The following is a 16,572-nucleotide window of genomic DNA, read 5'->3' as shown; positions in this document are numbered from 1 at the left end:
ATATCATTGTCTAAAAGCCACATAACTTTAGTTCTGATGGATGGGGTCTTTCACCTAAAGTGTTGTTGTTGTTTGACAACTAAGTATGTAATGTATTAAACTAGAATGTTTGTCACATCTTTTATTGCTTTTCACAGACTTTGTTTACAACCTGCTCTCTTGATGAACTCACTGTCAGACCTTTAGATAAACAGATGAATCTGTAGTTCTTGTTACATGTATAAGCTTCAAATGAATCGTCCTCTGATTTATGAAGTAGATGATATAAAAATCATGTCAATATAAATGTATTTATATACAGAAAATCTGTATTATCCTGCTCTATTACACAACTATACTGCTGTCATATTTCACATATTAATCTGTACTGTGACTCTATTTTAAAACAACACTGCATATTTTACCAGACTATGAATTCATCACTTATCATTAATTACTGAGCAGGTTAGAAATGGAATTTTGAGCCTTTTTAAAATTTGTTTTCCTGACATTACAAACACTGTACGGTTATTAAATACCATATGATGATGATTAATTATTATATTAATCAGTGTTTTCATAAATCCTCTCAATTACACGAGTTGATGGTGCACAACCAGGTCATTGTGCAATTGTTGAACTTTCTGTTGCTGGCAGACAGACCGGTTTGAGATACTTACCGAAAGCGTTGACCGAAATTAGTTGTGAAGTGATTGACATTCATTGTAATAATAATAATAACAACAACAATCATACCATTAATTTGTGAGTCACACCCTGGACAAACTTAAACTAGATCAGTTAATAATAAAACCACTAAAGGGAAAGTTGGTAAACCTTGACCACAATCACCACCACCAGTTCCCTGAATATCTTCATCATCTTCATCATCTTTCTCACTTAGACAAATCTGTCACTTTTTACAGTGATATTTGGTTGGCTATTACAGACAGTTTGAACAAAGAACAAAAGGACATAGTATGACACAATCAGTATTTGAAAACTTCCTTTCATTGTGCCTTTTTCCATGCTAACCTTTAATATGATGATCTGTGTTTGAACTGTTACACACGCTATGACAAAAATGCCACCCAATAAACAGATGATTGCTACATAACTACCTATTCTTTTATATGACAATTCATGTGCTGTTCAACAAAAAGCTCAATGAACCCGTCTCTCAAGTAATTTAGGAACTTTAGATAAGCATCTTCTAAATTACAGAGTGCACAGTGTATGTATATTCTATATAGAGTATATTCTATCAGTCTGATTACATATAATCTGGTTATAATTTATAACCTACAATGCAATATTTGAGTTTATGGCTGATGGAGTGCTTATATATCTTCATCCGCATCACTCTCCCTTTGTTTTTGTATACCATGAAAACAAATTTGTGATCCACACTTCTGAATGTGGTGATGAACCATGTTTAAAACAAATAATTATGCAAGTTACTAAACAATGTTTCTGTTAGTAAATTATTTATTCATTTTAATTTGACATTTTTTAATGATTTCATTAATTATTAACTTTTATCAACTTTTAAACCACCTGCAGTTCTTTCAAGAACCCATAGCCTAAAGTAATATTTCATGCACTTCATGATGTTGATAGCAAAGAATGGAATACATTTTCGGTAACACTTTACAATAAGGTTCATTAGTTAACATTAGTTAATAACTAACATGAACTAACAATGAGCTAATACTACTATATTAGTTTATCTTTGTTAAAGCTGCAGTCCGGCGTTTTTCCTCTTTGTCGCCATCTCTGTTCAAAATCTGCAATTGCAGTCATTCGCGGAATTATCAACTTTACGTGAGTTGTACTTCGACACCCTCGACACGGCACAGCGCGGATGAACACAATGTTTGAGGAGACTGTGAGGCTGTCAGTCACCGCCGGTGTGGATACTGGCATTCAGAATCACAGATTATTCTTTTTGGAAGTATGACCAACATAAGATTTTTCACCGGAAAATGTCATCTGAACTAGTAAGAAACATCCACTTTTTTTCTGGTTCTGACATTGCAGTAAATCGCGCTGATCTAACAATCGCTTATAAGTTATCATATCACGCAAAACCGTGCAAATTATACTTTGTTCTCAAATTGTTAATGTTAACAACGTCAGCAAGCATTGTGTGACTACATGTAATGTCCTTCCGATATTTATCCTTGTCTTCGCATGGGTCCGGTTGCAGTCTCTTTTGTTCTGTAGTCTTTTGCATTTTACAGCGGGTGAGTCTCTAGTTGTCACTGATGATCGTCGCTTGAACCTTTCTGGATCCGCCATCATTTTGATAAGTTTAATTATATCAAGTGCTGTGAGAAAAGGCTATAAATCTCCACCTCCAGCATCCTCACTCGCAATATAGCCTACTAGCCGAGACTCCTTCTTTATGTGTATAAATGTGACGTAATGATGCAAAGACATGCTCGAATCTCCCGCGGAAATCCACCAGTACCACTGAAATTAAAAACATTATTACAAGCTTACCGCTTTGAATCGAGCTAAGGCAAGCGGATAGTTTTGAACACTGGCTAGTTATGTATTTTCTCAAACATGTATTTTGGATAATTTCTAACCAAAAAAAAAAAAGCTAGGGACTGCAGCTTTAATGTTAATAAAAATACAGCTGTTCGTTGTTTGTTCATGTTAGTTCACAGTGCATTAACAAATGTTAACAAATACAACCTTTGATTTTAATAATGTATTAGTACATGTTGAAATTAATATTAAGTTAGATTAATAAATTCTGTAGAAGTATTGCTCATTCTTAGTTCATGTTAACTAGGGTAGTTAACAAATGTTAGCTAATGAACCTTATTGTAAAGTGATACCATATTTTCTTTGTCTTGGGTTCTAGATATGGAAATATATACATATTCCTGTGATGCATGGCCATTCGTCCAGGGTGTCCTCTGCCTGTGGCCTGAGGCGGTGGGATAGGCTCTACAATCCCTGTGACACAAATTGTATGCAACTCAAATTTGTAACACAAAAGTAAAAAGGTCAGAAACTGCATGAGGTCTGGTGGGTTGGATGTGTTGACACTATATCATTCAGTGTTCGAGAGTACAATAGTTCAGTTAATCCAGCCACAGTATGAGCAGAACCTGTCTGTACCTATAGTGCACGTCAGAAACCTACGCATTCTCAGAAACACACGTTGAGGAGAAGGACACAGTAAATAGTTAAGCAACCACCCACTATTCAAATTTTTTCTTACATCTTCACATTTTAAATCAATGCTCAGTTTTTACACAAGCAAACCTGGGGAATTCAGACGCCGTATTCAAAGCTGTCACGTGTCTTCATCAGAATGCGATTAGTGACCCTGAATGTGTCACGGTAGACATATTCTCCGTTCCTTCTAGTCTTGTGTTTATGTTGTTGTGTGAGTGCACGTGTGTAGTGGGCGTGAGTGTATGACATCACCTGATCCACTCCAGCTGATCGTCATTCATCACCAGCTGCAATCAATCTCACAACTCCTTAAATACTTACCGCTGTTCTATCATCCCTGTCAGATCGTTGTTTGATGTCCTGCGTGTTGGTGTTCTGGTGTTCTGTTCCTGCTTCATGTTCCTGTTCCTCGTCGTTCGCATCTGGGTCTCCTGTCTTCTCACCGTCACCTCTGCACAGCACCTCATCACGGATCCTGGCCATCGAAGTCCCTGCGTCACTGTGTTCCACCTGCTTGTACTGTTCTCATCTTATCACTCATTAAATCTGTTAACTTGCGATTGTTTCCTGTCCTTCATACAGACATTATGACAGAACGATCTGACCCGCAAATGGAAGCAGCAAGTTCGTCTTCGGGATCTTTAGAAGAGTTTATCCAACACAGCATTCGGAGGATGGATTCTCAACAGCGGGATATCGGCGACACGGGCCGGGCAGTACAAGCATTAGTGACGCAGGTGTCCGAGCTCACCCAGCAGATCCAACGCCTACAGAATCCCGCTGCGCCGCCCACGCCGGCCGTTCCCCCACCACCCCCAGTGAGATCATCGCAGACCGAGCCCCGCCTACCGGTACCGGAGTCATATGCTGGAGAACCAGCATTTTGCAGAGCGTTTCTTACACGCTGCTCTATGCACTTCGCTCTTCAGCCACACACTTTCAACACGGAACCGGCAAAAGTGGCATTTGTATTGACATTGCTTACCGGGAAGGCGGCGCTTTGGGGGACGGCGGTGTGGGAGAATCAGAATCCATGCTGCGCCTCGTTCCAGACCCTCGCCGCCGAGATGAGAAAGGTTTTCGATCGGGCTGTCTCCGGGAGGGAGGCAGCCAGAACATTGGCGGATCTTCGGCAGGGAGAGAAGTCTGTCTCCGACTTTTCGATCGAGTTTCGGACCTTGGCGGCGGAGTGCGGCTGGAACGAGGAGGCGCAGTGGGATATGTTCCTGCATGGGTTGGCTGACCACGTCCAGAAGGAGATTTACGCCCTGGATCTGCCGACCACACTGAATGGTCTCATTGATCTAGCTCTGCGGGTGGACGCCCGACTGTCAAGAGTCGAGCGTCGGGTGCCGTCCACCCGTACCTTCGGAGGGAATGACGGGACACGATCCAGCGGCAGGGACGTGGTCAGCCCCGTCTACGATCCCGAGCCCATGCAGGTGGGTCGAGCTCGGCTTTCCCGGGAGGAGAGGGAGAGGCGGAGGTCCCATGGCCTTTGCCTGTATTGTGGAGGAGCGGGACATTTTGCGTATAATTGTCCGGTAAAAGGCCAAGCCCGATAGTAAACTTGAGGCTACTATCGGGTGGGATCTCCGCCAGGAAGACCTCATCAGCGATCACATCTACCTCCACGCTCCTCCCGGTAAGACTAAGATGGTCAGTCCACCAGCACGACTGCCAAGCACTTCTGGACTCTGGGGCTGAAGGTAATTTCATGGACCACAATTTTGCACAGAAATTTCAGATTCCCCTCAGACCTCTCACTCATAGGATCGCAGTTCACGCACTCAATGGACAAGAACTCCCCACCATTTCCCTCTCCACTCAAGACATTACCCTTATCACCTCTGGCAATCACTCTGAGACAGTTTCATTCTACATCATGGATTCACCTCTTGCACCCGTCGTCCTCGGACATCCCTGGCTCCTCCAACACAATCCCCGGGTGGACTGGCTTCATGGATCAGTGCTGGAGTGGAGCAAGGAATGTCATAAGTCTTGTCTCGTGTCTGCTTGTTCGTCTGTGCCTGTTTCTGTTTTTCAGGAGGAAACAGGGGATCTGTCTAACGTGCCCGCAGAGTATCTGGACCTGAAGGAGGTGTTCAGTAAGTCTCGTGCTGCTTCTCTTCCTCCGCATCGTCCCTATGACTGTGCTATAGATTTACTGCCAGGTAAGTCTCCGCCTAAAGGCAAATTATATTCACTTTCTATTCCTGAAAGAGAGGCTATGGAGAAATACATTTCTGATTCTCTAGCAACCAAGTTCATTCGCCCTTCCTCTTCTCCAGCGGGGGCGGGGTTCTTTTTTGTGGGGAAGAAGGACGGTTCTCTGCGACCTTGTATTGATTACCGGGGGTTGAATAACATCACGGTAAAGAATACGTATCCTTTGCCGCTGATGTCTTCAGCTTTCGAGAGGTTGCAGGGAGCGTCTATCTTCACAAAATTGGATTTGCGTAACGCTTATCATTTGGTTCGCATTAGGGAGGGGGATGAGTGGAAAACTGCTTTTAACACCCCCAGGGGGCACTTTGAATATTTGGTTATGCCTTTTGGGTTGTCCAACTCCCCAGCAGTTTTCCAGGCACTGGTCAATGACGTGTTGCGAGATATGATCGATCAGTTCATATATGTCTACCTGGATGACATATTGATTTTTTCTTCTTCTCTCCAGGAACATGTGCAACACGTCCGACGAGTGCTTCAGAGGTTGCTAGAGAATGGGCTTTTTGTCAAGGCGGAGAAATGCGATTTTCATGCACAGTCGGTTCCGTTCTTGGGGCACATCGTGTCGTCTGAAGGTATGCGGATGGACCCTGAGAAGATCAAGGCTGTGGTGGATTGGCCAACCCCGGATTCTCGCAAGGCCCTGCAGAGGTTCCTGGGGTTCGCCAATTTCTACCGGCGTTTTATTCGCAATTTCAGCCAACTAGTCGCACCTCTGACCGCCTTGACCTCCCCCAGAACTACGTTCAGGTGGTCTGACACGGCGGAAGCCGTGTTTACCAAACTGAAAGGCCGCTTCGTTTCAGCCCCCATCCTTGTCGCCCCTGATCCCTCACGTCAGTTCATGGTGGAGGTCGACGCGTCAGAGGTGGGAGTAGGTGCAGTGTTGTCCCAACGCTCTCCGGCAGACGACAAGATGCATCCCTGCGCGTTTTTGTCCCACCGTTTGTCACCAGCCGAGCGTAACTACGACATTGGTAACAGAGAGCTGTTGGCAGTTAAGCTAGCATTGGAGGAATGGCGCCACTGGTTAGAAGGGTCGGGGGTACCTTTTATCGTCTGGACTGATCACAAGAACCTAGAATACATCAGAACCGCCAAAAGATTGAACTCCAGGCAGGCTCGGTGGGCACTTTTTTTCGGTCGTTTTGATTTTACTCTTTCATACCGTCCGGGTTCTAAGAACATCAAACCTGACGCCTTGTCTCGCATATTTGATTTTTCCGAACGCCCGTTTACTCCCGAGTGCATTTTACCCGAAACTCTATTTGTTTCCACACTCACATGGGAGGTCGAATCGAGGGTCGTGAAGGCCTTAGAAGGGGTAACGCCTCCGCCCGGTTGCCCACCGAATCGTTTGTTTGTGCCGGAGGGATTACGGTCAGACGTTATCCAGTGGGGTCATGGCTCCAATATAGCTTGCCATCCAGGAGTTAATCGCACTAGCTTTTTAGTCAAGCAACGATTCTGGTGGCCACTTATGGCTCGCGACATTCACGATTTTGTTTTGGCCTGCTCGGTTTGTGCCACTGGCAAGACTTCCAATCGACCTCCAGACGGGTTACTTCAGCCGCTGTCGGTTCCTTCGAGACCCTGGTCCCATATCGCTCTAGATTTTATCACCGCCCTCCCCCCTTCTCAGGGGAACACAGTCGTTTTGACTGTGGTGGACCGGTTCTCGAAGGCAGCCCATTTTGTTCCCTTACCCAAATTACCCTCAGCTAAGGAGACAGCGGTGACGGTCGTTGACCACGTCTTTCGGTTACATGGCCTCCCGATTGACGTGGTTTCCGACAGGGGACCCCAGTTCGTGTCCAAATTTTGGCAAGAGTTTTGTAGATTACTGTAGATCACGGTAGACATATTCTCCGTTCCTTCTAGTCTTGTGTTTATGTTGTTGTGTGAGTGCACGTGTGTAGTGGGCGTGAGTGTATGACATCACCTGATCCACTCCAGCTGATCGTCATTCATCACCAGCTGCAATCAATCTCACAACTCCTTAAATACTTACCGCTGTTCTATCATCCCTGTCAGATCGTTGTTTGATGTCCTGCGTGTTGGTGTTCTGGTGTTCTGTTCCTGCTTCATGTTCCTGTTCCTCGTCGTTCGCATCTGGGTCTCCTGTCTTCTCACCGTCACCTCTGCACAGCACCTCATCACGGATCCTGGCCATCGAAGTCCCTGCGTCACTGTGTTCCACCTGCTTGTACTGTTCTCATCTTATCACTCATTAAATCTGTTAACTTGCGATTGTTTCCTGTCCTTCATACAGACATTATGACAGAATGTATTACACAACTCTATCATAAAGAGGCAATTGTTAGTCCTGTGTATCGATTCTGTACTGTATGGTATTATAAGTCACAGTCAACAGAAATGGAATATTACAAGCAACTGATTATGAAACTTTAAACATGAAACATAAATAAGGAGTATCTGATATTGGACTGTATACATATTTTAAGTAGGTCTATACTTTAGTTCTACAAAATATACATTCTCATATTAATACAAAATCTTAAGAAACTTAAATTATAACAAGAGGCTAACATTTCCATTCTTTCGTGTGGAATAAGATAATTTTAGATCTCAGATTTAGACGTAATAAAGATGGTATGTTCTTTTAGATGAAAGAACATTCATTTTCAACATTTTCACTACACACTGGTTTCAAAAAACATGGAATTACGTCACTTGGACCTTGGAATTAGTGCCTTTTAACATTTACTGTAAAACTTATATTACACCACCCATATAAAAACAATTCACGTCGCTTTATAAACTGATAGTAACAAAGATTTAAAGCAATGTAATCATTTCACACATCTTATTGAAATGTGCCTTGTGTTATCTTATCATATTGTGCTTTCAAAGGGACATGGTCATAGATGAAAAAAAGGTTTTACATAGTGTGCTTAAATATTTTTTCTCTCTATACCATTTTAAAAGGTGACCATTAAACGGCTTCTTATCTTTAACTTGCCATGCCAAATAATGCATTTTCAACTGTTCTATTCTATTAAATAATTAATAAAGTGACCTTTAATGTTTGTCCGGGAAGGTGAAAATACAGGTTTTGTGAGATGCTTCAGGCAGTATGTTTTGTGTTGATCTTATAGGGATTCAGAGGTAAACTGCACAGGATCACGTTTGTAACTATGCAGAATATAAGGCAGATTCTTACCTCTGCTTCTCACCCAGGATCCTTCAAATAAATGCTCAACAACGTCTTGTTTTCCAGCTTAAATTGTTATTTTAATTGAATAATTTTTACAACCTAAAAAATACATCACTTTTCACATTTTAACAGTGCATTGAAAAGTTACTTCCTTCATATGAAATCATAGAACTTTTCATAAAAAAACAAACAGAAAATAGATAAAAGGTTGTACAAAAAAAACATCAGAAAAATATAGTTTACACATTCTTCCAAAAATGTTGTGAAAAATGATTTTTGCAAACACTAATATAATATCCCAAGTGTGGAACAGCTTGAGGTATTTGTTAGTTAACATACGTTATAGTCAGTATTAGAACTGAACCACTCAAATTGGGACATTTCCATAAAGTGCCATGCTGAATCTGCTACAATGCAAATATATGTAAACCACCTGCTTACACAAATTATTAGCTATGCACTTGTTTTAAGGTACTGCCAGAGACAATCATACAATGTAATTGTAGTGTAAGAACAACAGGCAACAGCTTGGTGTGAGATAACAAAGATCTTAAGAGTTCACATTTGTCAGAAGTAAAAATGAATGATGTGCTCCACAAAAGCTTTTCATGCTGTTTGATTATATAATGGGTCATATGGAACACACTGAAAATTTACAGTCACACTCATCGTTAATGAAAAATGTCCCCTTCTACTCAAAAAACTCAATTGATGCCTTGAAGAAAGATTTGGAAAGCTGCATGTGAGAGGAACAGGACAGAAAGGGTCAAAGAGAAGGAAGAAGATAATTGTGACCCATTAGCTTGGGTTGTGTTGGTGCTGTTTGTAGGTGCAGTGGGGCTTGTGACTTTTTGAGGGAAAGAGCCCACCAAATCTCTCAGGAATGATGCAAAGCTGGAGGTTTTAGTAAATGCCTGGACATCTACACGGAGAGAGCGGGATGATGCAGTGCTGTTGCTGGAGCTCGTATTAGAGCTGCTCGGTTTTAAGGTCAAAACAGCAGCATGGATCCATGACAGACCCTGCTTACACATCAGCGGACCCCCTTGATCACCCTGAGAGAGAGAGAGAGAGAGAGAGAGAGAGAGAGAGAGAGGGAAATCTTTATTAAATGTTACAAAAATTGTTATTTGTCACATATCTTTGCTGACTGATACTCATTTTCAGGAGAGAAAAAAATCTGGTATATGAAAAAGTTTAGTTTTCATACAATTGGAACATAAACTACTGTTCAAAAGTTTTGTCAGTAAGATTAAACATAAACTTCTATTCAGTAAATATGCTTTTAATTAATCAATGAAAGTCTAAGTAAAATTTATAAGTAAAAAAAAAAATCTATTTCAAATAAAAAAATATCTAGCAGCACAACTGTTTTCAACAGTGATAATAATAATAAATGTTTCTTGAGCATCAAATCATCATATTAGACTGATTTCTAAAGGATCATGTGACACTGAAGACTGGAGTGATGATGCTGAAAATTCAGCTTTACCATCCAGGAATAAATTACAGTTTAAAATATATTTAAATAAAAAACAGCTATTTTAAATTATAATAATTCATGTTGCTGTTATACTGTATTTTAGATTAAATAAATGCAGCCTTGGTTAGTTTTATTGAAATAAGTTAATGAAATAGGAATCATGAACTAATAATGAACAACAATTTTTGTTTTAGCATTTGTTAATGTTAATTTAGAATGTACAATGTTCATTGTTAACTAATGTTTGTTCATAATTCATTAACTAATGTTAATACAACTTGAAATGTATTAATATATAGAATTGAACATTCATCTAACTTGATCTAAACGTATTTTAGTTCAAGTCAACTAATGCATTTAATAATAATAAACTAAACCTTATTGTAAACTGTAAATATATTACATTTCCTTCCTGTTGTAAACATAATTAACTTGCCTGCTGTAAGTTCAAAGAACTTGTGCAAATACTGTTGCTTGCATTTACACAATCCACAATAGAGGTCTTGAATTCCTGAAGAGTTTGATTCACTATAAAAGAAGGAAAACAACTTCAAATTTGGAAGACATGGAAAAAGGATAAACATTCTAATAATCTAATTTTAGCAGTTAGTGATGTTTCAAAGGATTCACACACGCACAAACACACGCACACACACGCGCACACACACGTGCACACACACACACTAAACCTACCCATTACAGAAAACATAACTTATTATTATTTAGACCAATAGACCAAACAATGTCCCCATAAGGACAGGGATTTCAGATATTGCCATCCTTGTGGGGACATTATGTCCCCATAAAGTAGGGTTTAGCAGGACACGCACACATTTTCCATATTTCCATAGACATAATGATTTTTTTATACTTGCATTTTTACATTTTCAAAAAATATCACTTAGTATGATTTATAAGCTGTTTTCCTCATGGGGACCAACATATTTATTTTGGGGGGACATTTATCCCCATAACATAGGATTTACCCAAACCACACACACACAAAACACACCTCCTCCTGCTCCTGAGCCCCATCCTGCCACCCAGCATTGAGTATTAGCGCTGAAGGTATTTTCTCCCATGTCCACGCATATAGGCTGGATGAAACTTGTAAGGTTTGGTGCAACGGCCAGCTGCAAGACTGCAACGTTGTCGCCTGTGGTTTTGCTGATATTGAGATTCGCCACTTTTATAGAGACCTCATTGGGGTTGGAGCCGTTCTGATTTAGACGGCCCAGGATCACGGTCCAATCGGAGGTATTGTTGGAGCTGGACAAATAAGTATTCCATTGCATCAAATCAATCTGATTTCTCTAATCAAATGTCCTTTTTTCATATTTAAGTGCCATTACCTGGTAAAACAGCTGGCAGAGCTCATGACAAAGCGTTCAGCAATCAGCGCTCCTCCACAAACGTGACTGCCGTTAAACTGCAGACTGGCCATCCATGGCCATATGCCTGGAGACACAAGGGAGCTGATTCCTCCTACACGGGTGTTCAGACTGGCACTTCCACACACTACAGCTACAGGAACAGAGAGAAAGACAATGATGCCGGGTTTTATCAGTCAAATGTTTCTTTGATTTGTTTTCTTTGAGACTTTTATATGGCTGCCTTAAAGAGCAACAACAAATTTGTTATGCTTAGACTACACAGATATTAGCCTGGTTAAAACCAGACCATTCTCAGTTGTAACTGAGTTATGGTCTGGCAAAGCGTCATAGACAAATCATTTCCAGAGGGGCGTCACCAACGGACGTCGCGGATAGACCTAAAACCAATCAGAGCGATGAAGGAGATGACGTATGCAGGGCGGCGGAGAAACATCTCCGAGTGTTGTTCTTTGCTCGGTTTTTAACAAAAAGGAAACGTTCAAATCGCTTAAAACAGACGCGATAGCTGATTCGAACGAGTGATGTTCGACGGCGGCATCCATCTTTGTAATGTAGGCTACAAAAAATCTGCTGTCGTCATCGTGTAAAGCCCGCCCCAGCGTTTCTGATTGGTGCCTCGATTTCGACGGATTGGAAATGGGCTTGAATGAGCTCTTTGCCAGACTAACTTTCAGAGCAAATCTAAATTTGCCTGGAAGTTGTCTGGGTTTTCCCAGGCTACACAGATATGGTCCATTAGCATAGAACATATCTCATGAAAGCTGTGTAGTGTACTGGGAGAACAGGCTTTCTGGCCATTGTTTGAATAGTCACGTCTTTCGGCTTTTACCAAAACTCGTCAATGATCAGTGGACAGATAAGTAACTTAAGAACAAGGAGGTCACATTTTTCAAGTGTCTGTACTTTATCAAAGTGTTTATCTTTGGAAAACTTTTACTTCACAACATTCCAAAGCATACTGTTGTACTTTTTACTGCACTATGTTTCAATTTAATTTAATTTAATACTGAATTACATTGTAAATCTAGTACTTTATTACTTTTACTCAAGTAAAAGCAATTCAAAGTTTTACTTGAGTACAAGTAAGAAAGTACAACATTTCTAATGTACTTAAGTATCAAAGGTTAAAAAGATTTTTTTTGGACCATGGACTTTTATTTATGAAATGCATGAAATTATGATTTGGAATATTGTGAAGTAAAAGTTTTCCAAAGAAAAACATTCTGATAAAGTACAGATACTTGAAAAAATTACTTGAGTAAAGTAAAAATACGTCACTACTGTCCATCTCTGGTCCCCAGAAACCAGTATTTAAATGATACAGAAAAGATGAATCGCTGTCGGGCCAACTGATATTTCAGTATGGAGGTCAAGGTTAGGATCATGAATTTCAAGTAATATTTTAGCACACCGTGAGTGTATATTATACATAATAGTATATAGGTTATTAGCATTAACTGTTAACATTAGTTCATGCACTGTGAACTATATGAAACAGCTGTATTAACTAACGTTAACAAAGATGAACAAAAACAGTAACAAATGTATTGCTCATGGTTAGTTCATGTTAATAAATACATTAACTAATATTTAATAAATGAACCTTATTGTAAAGTGTTACCATAGTGTTTATTGTATATTATTATAGCAAGTCTGAATCAAGTCACAAGCATGAAGCTTTTTCATGATTACTTTTGACTGGCTCATTAAAAAGACATTTGTTTGTTCATTGTTGCATTTAGGAAACACTGTGGCACGCTCTAATGAAATGATGATATCTGATGAAAGTGTGGGCAATTTTGAATGCATTTTAAATTATTGTAGCAATGTTTTTTGTCGCATTGGGTCTGGAGCTCTGTGCCTCTTTCACCTTGCTTGACTGAATTTCATTCACTAGTAATATAAATATGTGTCTATCTGAATTTAAGTGAAACACTTTGAAATCAGGTAAAAGTCCTTGGACAAGTTGCCAAGTGAACAATGTATGCATGTTTTTTCAGGATCTTATAACTTGAAGGAACCTTACGTGGGACAGGTGTAGTTGTAGGGGCAGTAGTTGTCGGGATGGCAGGCACATCAGCACAGCTGATGCTCAGGTCACCGTCAGTACCATTGGAGTTGAACGTAATGAAGCCTGGCTTGTTGGTGGTGATATACCCATTGATCCAGTCCTGGTACTTAGACACTCTGACATACACACCAGGGAAGTTTGATTTAGCACAACCTTCGCCAAAGCTCACAACTCCAGACTGGATCCAGACCGAACCCTGTTTGCTGACCATAGGACCACCAGAGTCACCCTGTAGGATGAAGAACAGGTTAGTGATATGCCAAGTAACATGTTCTACACATCTACACCAGTTGTTCACAGCTGTAATATATAATATGCATGAATAATGGGAAGATGACATCCTTGTGATTGCATGTTTAAAGCATCAAGGTAGTCTTACGTTAGGAAATGTCCTGAGGATTTTAGTGGATGATCTTTTTTATTATACTTAATAATAAAATTATACTGTTATGGTTGGAAGACTTGTCACATGAAAACTACAACATGACCACACACATGTGTCTATACCAGGGTATAAAAAAAAGTAAAGAAGATTCTAATGGGTCCATAAAAAATATGAGGGGAAAAAAAGATTTTACAAAATGGAAGTAGAAGTTAATATTTAAAGTTAAAGTTAATATTTTCCAGATAATATTTTTTGGAATTTTGCATTAGCTTTAGTAAACTAACAATATAAAAGCCAATTATTTATTTTTGCCAAAATCAAAATCACACTTTTTCTCACATATAAGTGGGTATTTTATGGATAAACTATATATAGCTGTATTGATATTTTAGGAATGGGGAATCATCATTATCTGTTCATCTGTAACCTTCTTCATTGTTCAGTTGCCAGAATTGTGAAAAGCACAAAGTTAATTTCGCCAATTTAATTTTGCAAACATGTTGCCTTTATACCACACTGTTTCTAACACAGTTTACATGGGTCTTTTATGAAAAAATAAAAATGTACAGCTGCCTTCGGAAGGGGATCAAAATATATCGGGGCCCTTGACATTAAAAAGTTTCAAAACCCCTGGTCTATAAAACAATCTCACATCTTCTTCATTACAGTACAAACATTAGCAATTCCATTTATTTATTCTGAATAAAGCTAAACTGAAAAACTGATTTGTGTATAAATATTACATTTCTGCTTGATTCACTAGGTTGAATTCCCTAACATTAGTCAAAGTTCAACCCTTACATTATCAGGTTATTTGAAAGTTTTAGTTTAGAGACCCCTCATTCTACTTATTCTTAATTATAACTATATACACTTTGCAGAAACTCATTTAAACTATATGAAGTAACACAAACAGAAGTATAGGAGTTGTTACCTGACAGGAGTCTTTGCCCCCTTCCAATAGTCCAGCACATATCATGTTGTCTGTGATTTGTGAGACGACACTATAAAGACATTTACACTGCCTGTTTCCAAAAACAGACACTTGCACTTCCTGTAGAGGTATCGATGAAGGCAGGGGAGCTGAGAAACACATACAATGATCAAATATACATCAGTTATTGCAATAGTACAGTATGATGTGACTGTAATCGAGGTTAGTTCAATTAAATACGTACTGTTTGAACGAATCGCTCCCCATCCAGTGACCCAGCTGGAGGTTTTGTTGAAGAACACACTGTTTGAGGAAGCCAGACAGACCGGACTGATAAAGTCAGTAAAATTCACCGGCGAAGCCAGTTGCAGAAGAGCGATGTCATTATCGTGAGAGGAAGTCTTATAGGCTGGGTGATTTATGATACTAGAGACAGTTCTGGACACCTCATTTGGATTTGGTCCAGCCTGTGTCTGTCGGCCCAGGTACACAGTTAGGCCAGAGGGTGCTGTACTGGAATATGATAGAAGAAGAAGTGTTAAGCATTTGCCACATCAATTGAATGATTTAAAAAAAAAAAGTAATTGCAATGATTGGTTTATTATAATTACCCTGGAAAGCAGTGAGCTGCTGACAGAATCCATTGATTGTTGATGAGTGATCCACCACAGAAATGGCCCTCGCTCCCATGAATGCTGACCTGCCATGGCCAAGCGCCAGCCGTTGCATTCTGCCCCCCCACTATCCTTGTGTTGGAACGTGCAACACTTGTTTTGCCACACACTGACAATAGACAAGGTAAAGAAAACACATTTTAGATTAAAAAAATTGGTCGTTTTAATGGAATTTGGGAACTTAAATTGTTGAAAAAATGGTTACCATCCAGTTGTGCATTACACCCTAGAAAAGAAGAAACACAAAGTTCACTTAGTGATAACTTCAGTGGAGAAAAAAAGTGTAATGCAATATAAAAAGTAAGTAATGGTTATGTTGGTTCAAATTAATTATTAGGTATCCTAAAGCATTAATTATGCAATAAAAGGTCTTACCTATCACTAGAAGAGAGATGACAAATGCTACACTATGTATGTGGATCATCTTCATCTTCATCTCTGACAGCACGTACGGTACACCTGCAGTCCTGCTCTTAAATACCCCTGCTAACCTGTTTGCAACACGCCCACATAATCTCTCATCACATTTTAACGCCTTCACCTCTCTCCGTCTGTAAACTCCTTCATTGTTCATTCGAGTTTCTTATTGAGCAACCGGTATGTCTGAAAGTGTAATAAGGGACATGTTGGTGACTCTCAGTCATGCGCAATTGTCACCTGCGCAAACTCTGCAATCTAAACTTGTAAAAAAAAAAAAGCGTTAAAATAAGATTTTTGTTTCTGATGGCTTTTTAATGTTGAGATCGATGTGCATGAGCCGGGTGATTTTAGTGTTTCTAAAAATAAAACTATTTTATGAGGTTATGTTTTCATATGAATTTGTGCCATGCGTGATACACACTGAAACAACATTTTTCCAAAGCATGAAGGTCCTATAACCGTACAAAAAAAACGTATGAATGAAGTCGATACATATTTATAATTGATGGTATAATTTAACGTCCTAAAAATGTCAGTAAAATCTTCTCAAAAAGAATGATTCGGTTGCAGCGCACGGTAACAGTGGCAAGTTAAAGTTGTCTTGCAATAGTAAAATGATTGATTAAATAA

General features: G+C 39.7%; 1 protein-coding gene across 1 annotated transcript; it reads right to left on the bottom strand.

The window, feature by feature from the left end:
• Positions 1-8,637: 8,637 nt before the first annotated feature.
• Positions 8,638-15,635, bottom strand: zgc:100868 (uncharacterized protein LOC554458 homolog; the record flags this gene model as incomplete). Its single annotated transcript, XM_056261684.1, has 8 exons — positions 8,638-9,636; positions 10,501-10,592; positions 11,077-11,333; positions 11,417-11,588; positions 13,485-13,758; positions 14,849-14,997; positions 15,093-15,361; positions 15,460-15,635. Coding segments are annotated over 8 exons (1,740 nt in total), but the record flags the coding sequence as incomplete, so codon positions are not given.
• Positions 15,636-16,572: the final 937 nt, after the last annotated feature.

Source organism: Rhinichthys klamathensis, unplaced genomic scaffold, assembly GCF_029890125.1.
Source record: "Rhinichthys klamathensis goyatoka isolate OS25496 unplaced genomic scaffold, OSU_Roscu_1.1 h1tg000184l_1, whole genome shotgun sequence".
Classification (NCBI taxonomy): domain Eukaryota; kingdom Metazoa; phylum Chordata; class Actinopteri; order Cypriniformes; family Leuciscidae; genus Rhinichthys; species Rhinichthys klamathensis.
This window is presented reverse-complemented; position numbering and strand designations above follow the sequence as displayed.